This window comes from Hylobates moloch, unplaced genomic scaffold (assembly GCF_009828535.3).
Source record: "Hylobates moloch isolate HMO894 unplaced genomic scaffold, HMol_V3 SCAFFOLD_14, whole genome shotgun sequence".
NCBI classification, from domain to species: Eukaryota; Metazoa; Chordata; class Mammalia; order Primates; family Hylobatidae; genus Hylobates; species Hylobates moloch.
In genome coordinates this window covers 49,788,303-49,802,390 of record NW_026652289.1, presented here as the reverse complement: position 1 = coordinate 49,802,390, position 14,088 = coordinate 49,788,303, and the positions used below count along the sequence as shown (strand labels likewise).

At 52.2% G+C, this 14,088-nt stretch overlaps 1 protein-coding gene across 6 annotated transcripts in view; it reads right to left on the bottom strand.

Annotated features, from left to right (window-relative positions):
• The window catches only part of RASGRF1 (Ras protein specific guanine nucleotide releasing factor 1), an 82,759-nt gene that overhangs the window by 51,924 nt on the left and 16,747 nt on the right, over positions 1-14,088 (bottom strand). For all 6 annotated transcript variants that reach the window (XR_009209571.1, XR_009209568.1, XR_009209569.1 and 3 more), the window contains 5 exons: positions 13,479-13,672; positions 12,766-12,875; positions 9,093-9,211; positions 6,693-6,853; positions 1,465-1,528 (listed from right to left, as the gene is read on the bottom strand). Coding sequence is in view for 2 of the 6 variants with exons in the window: in XM_058427220.1 (XP_058283203.1) it covers positions 1,465-1,528; positions 6,693-6,853; positions 9,093-9,211; positions 12,766-12,875; positions 13,479-13,672 (648 nt within the window). In the remaining 4 variants the exon portion in view is untranslated. The remainder of the gene's footprint in view (positions 1-1,464; positions 1,529-6,692; positions 6,854-9,092; positions 9,212-12,765; positions 12,876-13,478; positions 13,673-14,088) is intronic.

Here is a 14,088-nt window from a genome sequence, read left to right as displayed (position 1 = left end):
CTATGGCTGTGTGATGTTGAGGTGGTTTCCTTCCCCCTCTGGGCTTCAGATGTCCTCCTGTACAACAGGAGTGGGACTTGATTTCTCTGAGGTTCCTGTCCCTTCCAGTTCTGACATCTGAGAATTTTAGGAGTCCTTGCTGGGCACGGGGGAGCCCATTCTCCTGGGACTGTGCTGGGGTCTCTGAGAAGTGGGTGCTTGTGTGTGGGTGTGTTTCAGGTGGGGGATGCTTGTGGCCATGCTCCCACTTCCCTGGGCCTGAGAGGGTAAAGAGCTTTGGGGCCTGACAGTGCCACTTGAGTCTGGGCTTTCCTGTGGACCTGCTGTGGCCAAGATGAAAGAAGGCTGCACTGGTAGGAAGGCTCCAGGTAAGCTGCCTCCTTGTTTATTCTTCCCTTGGGGAACCACTTGGTTTGGCCCTTATTGGAAGGGCACGAGGGGAGCAGAACCCAGTGGTCCCTGGGGCTGAACAGGGTGTGTGCCTGAGGGCGTGTGTGTGTGTGTGTGTTTGTCAAGTGTGTGTGTGGCAACCCCCAGGCCAATGCCCATCCCCATGCCATGCTGGGCCTGCGATGCTGAGGTGCTTCAGACACAGCCTACCCCAGGAGGCCCAGTCTGAGGAGAGAAAAGAGCACAGGTCCTGCTGGTGTCCCCACAGGGCAGGGCATCCAGAGGCATCTCTGAGGGTCTTGGCTTGGGGTCAGTGAAGAAGGGAGATGAGTGCCAACTTTGGCCCAATCAAGAGAGAGTAGTGATCCCACCCCCTAATCTGAATAATGACCCCACCTCCAATTCTGATGCCTTGGGAGATAAATCCCATCAAACATCACAGCACCAAGGACTTTGCCCTCCATGCACTTCCCCCTTCATTCCCATTTGAGTTGTTCAGCCCCTTCTCACCGAGGTCTTGCCTCCCCTCCTGGCCCCTGCTAGGGCATGGTTCCCTCTCTCAGGACCCTCAGCCCTGCAATCCCTCTGTCAGTGGCCCCTGCACATTCTTTCCTTTTCCACTGCAGGACAGAGATAGGGCTAGGTGTCTCCCTGGCTTCCAGCACATGGCCCCGAGAGCCCTTGTGCATGTCACACACAGGTGCATGAATGAGGGGTGCTCACTGAGATGCTGTGACCCCAAAACTTAACAGTGCCAACTGGTCCAGCGGCCTAAGGAGCTTGGAAGGAACCAGGAAGGTGGATCAGGGCGATCACCTGCTGGGCTGGGAGCTCTTTCCTTAAAGCCTCAGGCTCTGGCCTCTCCACACCTTATTGGAAGTATGAGGGGAGCAAGGCCCAGCTGTAGCAGGGACTGAACAGGGTGTGTGCATGAGGGCATGTGTGGACCTCCCCTCTGCACTTCAGCATCCTCCCTTCCTCCCAAAGAAACCAATGCCTGGCCCAACCTTTAGGAGTGAGCGTGTGTGTATCTGTGCAAGCACACACATGCGCACATGCAGCTTTCACACTCACCTTCCTCCTCCGTGCTTTCTGGCTCCTCCAATAAAGTGCAGTCAATGAGGGATATGACTCCATTCTGAAAAAGAGCAGCAGGGGCCGCTTTGGATTGAGGGGTAGATGTGCTGGTTTAGGAGTCCCTGGATGATAGGGTTGGAAGGGACTTTAACAAGGAGCATCCATGTATACACACAGATGTATGGATATATTATACGCCAAGTCGGTATTTCGCTTTTTCAGTGGAAGGACCTTATCTTCATATAAGAAGCTCAATGAAGTGGGTCAAAGGGGATTGTCTCAGAGAGGCCTTCCCCAAACCAAGGTTGAGTTCTGCCCATGGCTGGAGCGGCCAGAACCTGGCCTGCTTGGCCCCTTCTTGCTTCCACAGCAGCTCCAGGGCATCACTTCATAGCCCTAAATCTGCAGAGGTTTGAAATCCCCCGTTTTAGGCCAAAGCTATCAGGTTACCCACAGGAAGACAGAGGTTGGTCTTATGGGTATTATAATTCTCATTTTACAGGTGAAGAAATGAAGACAGAGAAGTTGCATGTCTTGTTCAAGGTCCCCTGGCAAGTTAGCAGTGAGTCTGGAGAGAGCCTCGAGGGCCAGATCCCAGTCCTGGTCAGTTACTTATTTTAATTATTAGGAATACCTGGAAAAATGCCTCCCATCCATGAGTGTGTGAGCATCTCTTGGGTAGGAGGTCCCTTGATATTGTAGTGAGAAATAAGAGTGGCCACAGCTGTGGTGGTTGTAAGACATGTTCACAAATTCTTTCACATTCCTCTTTTCAAAAGGCAAAGCCTAATTCCCTTCCTCTTGAGTGTGGGCTGGACTTAGTGGCTTACACCTAATTAAAAGAATAAATCAGAAGTGATGGTGTGCCACTTTGGAGACCACATTCTCCTGCTTGCTGTCTTGCTGTCTCTTGCATCACCTGTTCTGGGGGACACCAACTGGCATGTTGTGGGGAGAGGTCTATGAATGAGGAACTGAGGCCTCAAGCTAATAGCCATGGAGGTGTGTCATCTTGGAAAAGGGTACTCTGGCCCCATTTGAGCCTTCGGAACACTGCAGCCTCAGCTGACATCTTGACTGCAAACCCCTGAAATGCCCTGAGCCAAGACCACTCAGGTAAGTTGCTCCTGATTTCCTGACCCACAGAAACTGTGAGGTAATAAATGTTTGTTTTAAGCTACCATATTTGGGGGTAATTTGTTACATAGCAACAGATAAAGTAAAACAATAATGAATGATAATGGAGACCTGGCCATGTGACTAATCTACATATGAAAATGCTTGCAGAGCAGGCTGCCCCTTGGGAGGCAAAGTGGACCACCAAACCCTGTGTTTGACTTCTTGCTTTGCTCTTTGGTGGCCTTGGGTTGGCCCCCAGGACTAACCCACTGGGCCTCAAGCCTGCCCATTGATGTCACTGAGCTTGATCATTTTGAAAGCCCCATCTAGCTCTGACATTCTCTTACTTCAGGGTCTCCAAAATTCTTACAGTCGTTTTAAATCTTGCAGATCTGTAGTCTGCCCCCTTCAGAAAGGACTTAAGGCATTCTGTTGCCACTTGTGATATTTCAAGAGAAGTGATTTGAATTTTAGCTTATGGCTATTGGAGACTAGAGCATAGTGATTAAGAACACAGACTCTGGAGCCAGACTGGCTGGGTTCAAATCCCAGCCCTGTCACGTGCTGGCTTCTTCTGTTTCGCTTCCCTTATCTATATAAAATGGGGAAAATGATAGTATCCGTCTCAGTGGGCTGTTCTGGGAATTAAATATACATAATGTATTTGAGCGAGTTCTTGCCCCATAGTAAGCATTATGCAAGGGCTTGATGTTATAAATACAAGTTCATTATTACATAATTAAGAGTGACAATGTCTGTTATCCAGTGAGCACGCAGTGTGTACCTGACACGAGAACTTCCTCACTTACTCCTCACAGCACTCCTGTGAAGGACGTATTTCTACACCCTTTATGCAGATAAGGAAACTGAAGCCTGATGAGGCCATGTGACTTGTCTGAGGTCACCTACTGGTGGGTGGCAGTGCTGGGATTTGAGTTGATTTCTGATTCCATGCTTTTCAACAATGTGCTAAGAGACTTTTAAAACTAAAAACACCTGGGTGCGGTGGCTCACGCCTGTAATCCCAGCACTTTGGGAGGCCAAGGCTGGTGGATCACCTGAGGTCAGGAGTTTGAGACCAGCCTGACCAACATGATGAAACCCCATCTCTACTAAAAATACAAAAATGAGCCAGGCATGGTAGTGGGTGCCTATAATCCCAGCTACTTGGGAGGCTGAGGCAGGAGAATCTCTTGAACCTGGGAGGCAGAGGTTGCAGTGAGCAGAGATTGCACCATTACACTCCAGCCTGGGTGACAAGAGTGAAACTCCACCTCAAAAACAAACAACCCCCCCACCAAAAACCCCCACAAAAAACTAAACACAAACAAGCAAACAAACAAAAAACTCCAGATAAAATAAAACTAACATAAAAACATGCTTTTGGATTTTCAGAGCCTTCGTGTCTTCAGTTTAACCTGCCTCCACTGACCCCCGCCACACCCCCAGCCTAGACAGAGATCTTATCAGTAGAAACTCCAGAGCTAATAAATAATGAAAGCGTTTCTTGATACATAATTTGGTTAAAACAGAAGTATTCAATATTTGTAAATTAATTTCTCCTTGTGCAGCCAACCAGCTAATTTGTGGCCATGTGGAACATAAGCAGTATATTCCCTGAAGCCATTGCTGGGTCTGTTAGCTCTGCAGGAGGTTACGGGCCAGGCATCCAGGGTCTGGAAGAATGGTTTATCTGATGCTGTGGCTTAATTAAGAGCACCCTCCGGGCCGGGCACGGTGGCTCACACCTGTAATCCCAGCATTTTGGGAGGCCGAGGCAGGCGGATCACAAGGTCAGGAGATTGAGACCATTCTGGCTAACACAGTGAAACCCCGTCTCTACTAAAAATACAAAAAATTAGCTGGGCGTGGTGGCGGGCGCCTGTAGTCCCAGCTACTTGGGAGGCTGAGGCAGGAGAATGGGGTGAACCCGGGAGGCGGAGTTCCCAGTGAGCCAAGATTGCGCCACTGCACTCCAGTCTGGGCGATAGAGCAAAACTCCATCCTGGGGGGAAAAAGAAGCACCCTCTGGCCCTTTCCAGACCACAGTGTGTTCAGGCTTCCAAGGTGATGAATGCAGGGCTGGGGGGACTGTAGCTTACAGAGGCAAGTGCTTCCTAATTGACAGCAAATCCACATCCACTGTGAGCTCACTGCTAACTTATCTGTGCAATGTCTCTGTGAGGGTCAATGTCCTCATTTGATAGAGGAAGTGTGGACAGGGGCGGGGGTCTTTTCCAGGGTCACGTGTGTGAGGGATGGAGCTGGGACTGATGTTGAGCTCAGAGCAATGAGACAAGCAGTGGGCTGTGTCGGGGGACAGGAGATCCTGCCCAGGCCACAGGCTTTACAGCAGAGGTGGCACTTGAACAGGCCTTGAGGTATGTGAAGGCGGTCTGCCAGGGGAGAGGAGGCTGCGTGGCTGAACAGACAGCATGAGCAAAGGCCCTGGGCCTATGAGGAGTCAGAAGCGGGTCTGAGATGCTCATTCCCTCCACCTTTAGGGATGAGCTGGTTAGCTGAGCGTCAGGGCCTCACGCAGGGCTGCAAGGTCCTGAGGCTCTGTGTGGAGCAGCTCAGCAGCCTCCAGGGCTTCTGTGCTGGAGGAGGGGACGCCTGAGAAGGTCACTGGGAGGGGCTCTGTCAGAGCTCCTTTGGGGTGGAGATGAAAGAAAGGCTCCGAGAGATGCCTTGGCCCTCAGCCAGTGGAGGCCCTCTACCCTGCCCCTCACATACACCACACACAGACACATATACACACACCACACACACAGACACAAAAACACATACCATACACACAGACACACAAACACATATCTCACACATAGACACACATCACACATGCAAACACACACACACATACACATATACACACCACACACATATCACGCATACATACACAGAGACACATGTACACAAAAACATACACCACACAGACACACACACACACATACACATATACCACACCCACCCACCACATACATACATATAAACATACACAGATATACACATAGATACACAGACACATACCACACACATATCCACCACACCTGTACACAGAAAGACAATACATATACACACATACATATGCTATATACCATACACACACACAATGAACACATACAAATGCACAGAGACACAACACACATAGAGACAAACACATACACTATACACAAACACACACATCATATACACAAATACAGACACACATATATACACACACATACATACACACACCACACACACAGACACAAACACATATACACATACATACATACTGATATGGTTTGGCTGTGCCCCCACCCAAATCTCATCTTGAATTGTAGCTCCCATAATCCCCATGTGTCATGGGAAGGACCCAGTGGGAGGTAATTGAATCATGGGGGTAGATTTTTCCCATGCTATTCTTGTGATATTGAATAAGTATCACAAGATCTGATAGTTTTATAAAGGGCAGTTCCCCTGCACATGCTCTCTTGCCTGCTGCCATGTAAGACATACCTTTGCTCCTCCTTTGCCTTCCACCATGATTGTGAGGCCTCCTCAGCCATGTGGAACTGTGAACCCATTAAACCTCTTTTTCTTTGTAAATTACCCAGTCTCAGGTATTTCTTCATAGCAGTATGAAAATGGACTAATACACACAGAGAGATATAAACACATACAGACACACACACATATACATACACACCATGCACACATACACACACATGCATATACACATACATACACACACACCACATATACAAACACACAGACACAAAAACACCACACATACATACACACAAACACACACAGACACACACACATGCCTTTTAGGGGTTTGTCCAGGCCCTCTGGCTCCTCTGCCCAGGTGCCCAGTGTGGGGAATCTGAGGCCCTCAATTCTCACCTTCCCATCTCCTAGGATTTCCCTAGTGGAAAATCGGTCAAGTTTTGCTCGCTCCAACTGGCCAAACTATGGGGTGTGTGTATATCTATGTGTGTGTGCATGCACATGTCTCCGACACCCCTGCCCACCACCTGGGCCCATAGACCCTATGGCCAGGACAGCGCCTGCATGACCCTGGCTGGGCAGCCCCCAAGCCCCTCTCCCGTAGCCCTTACCTTGGTCAGGTGAAGCTTCCCTCCAGAGCCTCTGGTACAGATAATCAGATGCTTAGAAAACAGGAAGCACTGTCGTTCGCCCTCTTTCTTTAGGGAGAGAGACCCCAGGCGCCCCCTGGTGATCTTGCCCTTTTCAGACATGGGCACCTGGATGAGGGAACCTGTGGGTGGAGGAGAGAGACCCTGAGCCCATCTCCTGGGATGACCTTTGCCTCTGACCCAGCCTTGAAGGTTGAGATGCTGGGGCAGCAGCAGTGGGACAAGTCCATTCTGGTTCCCAGTGGCAAATGTGCCCCTGGGATGTTCCTTTAGGCCTCTCTGCAGGGCCAGATGGCTGGGGATTGAGAGGTGATCAGGGAAGCTCCATGCAGGGCCCACTGACATCCCAACCAGGGGCTAGGGGCTAAGCAAGCAAAGGAACCGCATGTGGTGAGAGTGCAGGGCTGGGTTGAGGTCTGGGGATGGCAGGGAGCTGAACAAGTTGGAAGCTGGCTGCAGGCCCCGAGGGGTTAACAAGATACATTGCACTCCTGCTGGGAACTGCTTAGGGCAAACCCTGCCTCCCATCCTATTTGTGAAAAAGATAGCTACTAAAATTAAAAAAAAAAACAAAAACATTGCACTCCCGTTGTCCACAGCCATGGCAGACATCACCAATCAATCACTGCACTATACTGCAGAGCCCAGACAGAGCCTCTCAGTCCTCAGCACAGCACTCTAGGAAGCCACTACTGAGCAGAGTAGGTGCCTGTCATGAAAGCCATTGCTGCCCTACTCTGGTGTACCCACCCTAATACCCTATAGGCCCCCTCCCCACTGAGGTCCACAGCTCCTCACTGTCCCCAGGATTCAGGCACTCGAGGCCTCCCAGTGGTCTGGCTTGGGCACACCTCCCAGCCTGCACTCTTACCATTGTCCTCTTCTTCTGCCTCACATGTAGTTCAGGGTCAAGTTAGCCTGAGGGTCACTCTTAGTTCTGAAAAGCCCTTCCTTTACTCTGTCTTCCCTGTGAATTCCTGCTTATCCTTGGGAAAGCCCTTGTGATTCTCTTGGTCCTGCTCCAGGCCACCACTCTGCCTCCTGCATCAGGGAGATCCACCTGGCACCTGGTGTTCCTGCGTTTGTCCCCTCATGACTCTCTTCCTCTGTACAATAGGCTTCCGGAGGGCAGGGCTGAGGCTGTTCTCTGAGTGTCCCCAGAACCCCCTGTACGTCTGGCATGAGCAGGGCAGGTATCAGTGTTGGCTGCATGACTGACAACTGAGAAACGCCTTGCAGAATCCACTCATTTTGTCTCCAGGTCCAGCCCAGCTGGAGAGGGGGAAAATGCCTTAGCTCAGGGTGATGGAACAGATTTCTGGTCTGTGGGGATACCGCCCACCCTAGGAGGGGTCATTTCTTGGGCTACTTCCAAGCCAGGTCCACTTGGGGTTCCTTCAGAGGGGGCCTACAATACTACGTGAGAATATTTCTGGCACAGAGAATGCCCAACACAGCCCAAGGGGAGCTGAGAAACAGGCAGGGCTGGCTCTGAGCTCATCAGGTCACAGGGTGGGCCTGGGGAAGGACAGGGGCCACCACACACAGGGGCCAGGAAAAAACTCCGAAAAGGTGATACCCTTGTCCAAGGCAGCTGCACAGGCCAGCGGGAGGTGCTAGCGAGTATTTCATTAGGCAGAGAATCCCAGGGCTACAGAGAAGGGACTCTGGAGGTCCGTCTGAGGTGGAGGTCACCTGTGAGGCATGCCAGCAGGAGCTGAGTCTCCCACAAAACATGGAAGTTGAATGTGATGAATTTCCAATGCATCGCAGTTCTGATGTCAGTCCCCTGAGCCACAGAGAGCCTTCACCCGCCCCTTTCAACGGGGCTGTGCCTCTCAAACACTGCTCCCAAGGTAAGCGAGGCTGAAGCGTGGGAAAGACCTTCTACCCATGAGAACCACTGTGAAAATGGTCTCTCCAAAGCAGCAGAGGATGATGAGGAAAGGACAGGGGATGGACCCAACACTGACCTCCTCCCAGACACTGAAAATGCTTCTGACTCACAGAGACAACTGTTAGCTCCTCATCCCCCGCCCCATACTTTCTCCCCAAAAAGGACACGTCGATGTTTACTATGACATACAATAGACAAACCAAGGCCATCTGGGTAGAATTCTGTTTACATCTGGAGAGAAGGAAACTGTGAAAACCAATAATATCTGCATCTATATGTATAGATACTGACATCTACATATAGCTGTTGCATTCCGCCAGCAGCCTGGGAATATTCTGCAATCACATTGGCAGGTCTTGGCATGTGGCAGCCAAACCAACTGGTGGCGTCCCCGAGTGCCGCCTCCCTCCTGCTGCTGGGGCCCACCTGGTGGGGGCAGGGGAGACAGGGTGCAGAGGCCATACCTTGTCTCACAAAGGTCTGGCTGGTGTCCAGGAGGATCTCACAGCCTTCGATGATCATGCGCTCGATGGCCAGGTTTTTCCGGATGTTCTCCGTCTCACTTACTTCATCGTGCATTATTCTGTGGGGATGGGAAACTGCACAGTCAGAGACAGGCTGCCCTAATTCCCAGGGAGGTGAGAATGCCAGGCTTCTGGCCAGACCTAGGAAGAAAGCCTGGCACATGGATTCTCAGGTGGAGTCTGTGGTCATGGAGGGGAAGGGAGTGTGCATTTACTGAGTGCCTGCTGCATGCCGGGCACTTCATAGGCATGACCTCATTTTATCCTTCTGACAGCTCAAGGAGGCAAGTGTTCTTATTTCAGAAAAAAGAAAACAGAAGTCAGCAGCTATGAAGCAGATCTGTCAGATTTTAGAGTCTGAACTATGTAGAACAGACAGCAGGTGCAGCTCAGCACTGGGAAGGATATGGGAGCACAGGAGACATCCTGTGTTCATGACCCTGACACTCATCCTTCTACCAGCCTTATTCCCATCCCAAGAACAAAGCTCATTACTCCCTCGGGGCCTTTGCACTTGCTGTCTCCTCTTCTTGAATGTTCTTTCTCCAAATATTTGCATAATTGTGTCCTTAATATTGCTTGGGACCTGAAATGGCTTACCTTTTGGAGCACCTGGCAATCCCGCTGGCTCAGGGGATGACTGACCTTAGCTTACTTCTGCAGGCTCTGGCCCTTCTGGGAGGGAATATAGACAACTCCCCTATTTCATTCTCCGACTGCTGTAATACCCCTGGTCTCCAAGAGATGGCGCCATCCAATAGCTTTTACAAAATGGCGTTGGTGGGAAAAGGTGGGTGTGAGCTGCCAATTTTGCCTTGGCGGGTTTCCAGGAGTCTTGGGAAGGTAGTGAGGAATTTGGAAGGGGCAGGGTCTGGGGAGTGGTGAAGGGGGGCTTCTGGCAAAAATACCCCACCTACTCCAAGAAAAGTACAAAACCTTTTATCTGCTGCTGATGCCTAAATTTCCACAGTTAAGACCAACAAGAAGGCTGGTTAATATGTGTGGCTTACAAACTTCTCTCATAGACATTATTCAATTTAAACCCCAAAACAAAGATGACACTGCCTCTTCCGGAGCTGGATCTGTGCTTAACTGAATCAGCATGACATTGACCAGATTCCTCAATCCCTCTGATCCTTAGTTTCCTCATCTACAGAATGCTGGGGTGAAGGTGGAATAAAAGGGATTTCAGGTACCCGTGCATGCCATGCCATGCCTGACACGTGACAGCTGCTTAAATAAAGGGTAGTAGTGATTGTTGTTGCTATTATCATTGGTTGCAAAAGAGTTATTATTATCTTTCCTGGTTGAGGACATGCATTTTAGGCTTAAATTCACTAGACTAGCGCTTTGATAAATGGAGGAAGGCCTTTAGCTGGAGTCTCTCCCTTGGGAGCCTCAATTTCCCCCTTTCTTCCCCAGCAATGCTCTTCTTGGAAGCCCAGGCCCCTGCTTGATGTTTGAGAGGGAGGCACCTCTGGACACATGCTAGTTCCCTAGAGATGGATTCATTATGGAAGTAGCCAATGGTAATTAAAACCACTTCTCTTGATGAGGGTGGGGTTTTGAGGGGGAAGCCTGTGTTTGGCAAAACACAAGGGGAGTAATTCCAAGGTAGCGAAACTAGTTTTCCTGAGCAGGTGCGGTTTACACATTCTAAGTTCCAGCCTCAGGTGGGGGTCTGTGTTTGGGACCCATACGTGCACACACCTGGGGAGCTCTGGGAAGGCGGGGGGAGTTTCAAGGCCGTGAGTCTCCTGGGAGCCCTGGAAATGATGACTTGGGTTATCAGTGAGCAGAGAATATAGGGGTCAGGACAAAAAGGTGGGAGGAAGGCCCAGTCCCCAGAGGTGGGGAGTGTTTCTGAGCGTAGCCTAGGAGGGGTTTGGCTACCTAATGGCTTCCTGCTTGTGGGAGCGTGAGAGGAGAATTAAAGGGATGCTGTCATGGTGATAGGAAAACTTTCTGTGCCACTCGGGATGGGTTCAGGGCCAGGTACAGGCAATTGGGTGGGAGGAAGGAAGGGTAGGCCACACACCTAGGATCCCGGGGATAAGGGATCAGGGTCTTATGTCAAATACCTTGGCACCATGTGCCACCTGCAGCTCTGTTTGCAACAGGATAGTATATCCCTAAGCAAGGAGGAGCCCGCTGCCTTACCTGAGTCCCAAACCTTCTCCCTTGGGGAAGAGTGTGTGGGATTTGGATCCCTGGGCATGGGAGGACTGGAGTCCCTCCACCTTCCTGCTCGGTGGTTTCGTTGCTCTGCAATCACACCCTGATGACATCCTTGCCCTGATTCTCCACTCAGGTGTGCAACCTGGCTGGGTTGTGGAAGAATCAGGGGGCAGCCTATACCCTGTGCTGGTCCAGCCTGGTCCTCCCTCCACCCAGCTGGGAGCTGTGGCCTGATTGGCTGCCCCTTGCTGGCCTCAGGAAGGCTTTTAGGGCACTGAGTGTTTGGCAGTGCCCTGGGTAGGGCCGGGGCTGGATCCCAGGCCCTGCAGACTGACCTTCTTTGTAGCCTTTGGCAGCCCAGTTCTGACCACAAGGCCCTTCCTCATCTCTTGGTCTTCCCAGGGTGCATACCCCCGGGCTCATCTTTTTCCTGCCCAAGCTAATTCCCTTGGCAATCTCATCAGTGCTGTCGCTTTAAACACCATCTGCAAGCTGATGATTGCCGGATTTCTCTTTCCCCTCTGCTCCAGACTCGAATTCCCCAGTCCCTTCTTGTCATCTCCACTTGGACATTGAATTGGCAACTAAGTTCAACATGCTCCCAAGAAAGCTCCTGAACTCCCCTCCAGACCTGTCCCTCCTGCAGTTTTCTCCAGCTAGGTTGATGGCACCTCCGCCCCTCTGGTGGCTCAGCCGCACATCCTGGAATCACCCTCGACTCTAGTCTTTCTCTTTTCACATCAAATCCATCAGAGAATCCACCTTCTGTTGGTTCCAGCTTCAAAATGCATCCAGGACCTGAACCTCTTCCTGGAACCTCTTCCTGGATGACCAGTCATCTGCTGCCTGGGGTGCTGCAAGAGCCCCCTCCGTGCTCCCCTGTGTCTGCCCTTGCAGAGGAAGCTTCCCTCTGGGCTTCAGGGGCTGAAAGAGGGCCAGGTGAGGGGCCTTGACCAGAGGACTGGGGCACTAGATTGGACACGCCATGTGCTTATCCAGCCGCTGCCACTACCTGCCTCTGGTTAACTAGAGCCTTTGGCAGACGAGAGCCTGTCACCCAGGACCCCCTCTGGGCCTCCTATGGCCACAGGTTTTGACACATTGACACTGGAGAACAGAGGAAACAGGCAGAGAGTGCCTGGGAGTCCCGGATAGTCCCTCTCCTGGGAGGTGTTGAGTGCCCAGAGCCCTTCCTCAGGCTCCATCTGTGCCAGGGATAGCACAGCACCCAGTATTCCTGCCTACCAGGGCTTGAGTTGTAACCCCCTCAGGACCACTCCAGGGGACTCTGCTTTGAGCTGTGGCAAGCTTTGCCCCTCCCTTACAATCCCCGTCTGAACTCGAGCTTTGTCAGGGGTTCAGCAAACTCCTGGTGAGGGGCACCCTCAGCCCCGCCCTGTCTGCTGGTCTGGTGCACTGAAGAGCCAGGCCTCACCTGGACAGCTCCTCCAGTTTGGACTTGGCGTAGTCCAGGCTGTTGCGCTCAACGTGCTCATGAGGCGTGTGGGCCAGGAGCTCATGGAGGGTCAGGATGTACCTGGGGATCTGCGGGCAAGTGGGAAAGGTGAGGGTGGAGAAAGAGCCAGGGAAGTAGGGCCGGGGAGTAAGGCAGCGGCAGACAGGGAGTGAGCAAGAGAGAGAGAGAAAGAGGGAGAGGGAGAGGCAGGGAGGGAGGGGAGAGAGAGAGAGAGGTGGCGAGGGCGGGGGAGAGAGGGAGAGAGAGAGAGCGCACCAGCATGGGGTGCGGGCCGGGGGAGAGAGAGAGAGAGAGCATGAGGGTGGTGGTGGGAGAGAGAAAATGGTTCTTTTAGCCCAGAGGACTCCCACGAGCAGAACCGAGGAAGGAGACAGGCTGCCCTTCGGTGACAGACTCTAACTTGGAGGCTCTTCCAGGGTCTTGTCTAGGGCTCTGCTCTGGCTGAGCGTGGGGTGGGGTGCTCAGGAGCCAGGAGAGAAAGGTGGGGTGGACAGGCCCGCAGTCAGCTTGCCCTGCACCCAGCATTGTCCGCTGCTGGCCCTAACCACCTCCCCCGCCCGCTTTGGCAGCCCAGAGCTGGGGTGTGTTAAGCACTGTGTCCCCACTGCCATGGTCCATTCCCCATGCCTGCCTCCCTGACTCTCCCCCACCCAGGCAGGGCCGGACGCCACCTGGAACATGGGGTAGGTGAGGAAGGTCTCCAGCGTCCTCTCCTCGCAGTCAGGCTTGGCCTCGTAGTGCTTCAGCAGCTTGTCAAAGTCACGGTTCTGCTTGCAGTGGGCCAGGATCTGCAGGCTGTACTGGTGGTTGCGGACGAACTCTTGGTAGATGTTGAGCATAGGCAGCAGGATGTCAAATAGGTCAGCTGGAAGGACGAGGCAGTCAGTGGGTGGCCAGGGCAGCTTGGTGGGGACAGAATCCCCTAGGCCCTTGGCTCCCCCAGCTACACCCAGAGAGGCCAGGGGCCAGGTTCAAGTTCCCCAACCCAGAGACAACTCTGCTCTTGGGGATGACTCCAGCACCACTGCCCTATCCAGCGCTAGTAGGTGGGCCCCCATCATTGGGACCACATTAGAATCACAGACTCTTAGAGATGTGGGGCCCTGTCTAGTCGACACTTGTGATGGGAGTGTCAGAGAGAGGAGGCAGAGTGGGCACTGTGGGGTGCCACCTGGATCCCCCCAGCTGCCAGGAGTGCTGGTGGCTGATGGCTCTCAGCTGGGTCCCTCTCCAGGCATTGCCCTCAGCTGGAGGAAGCTGCCTTGCCTGGTCTGTCCTCCT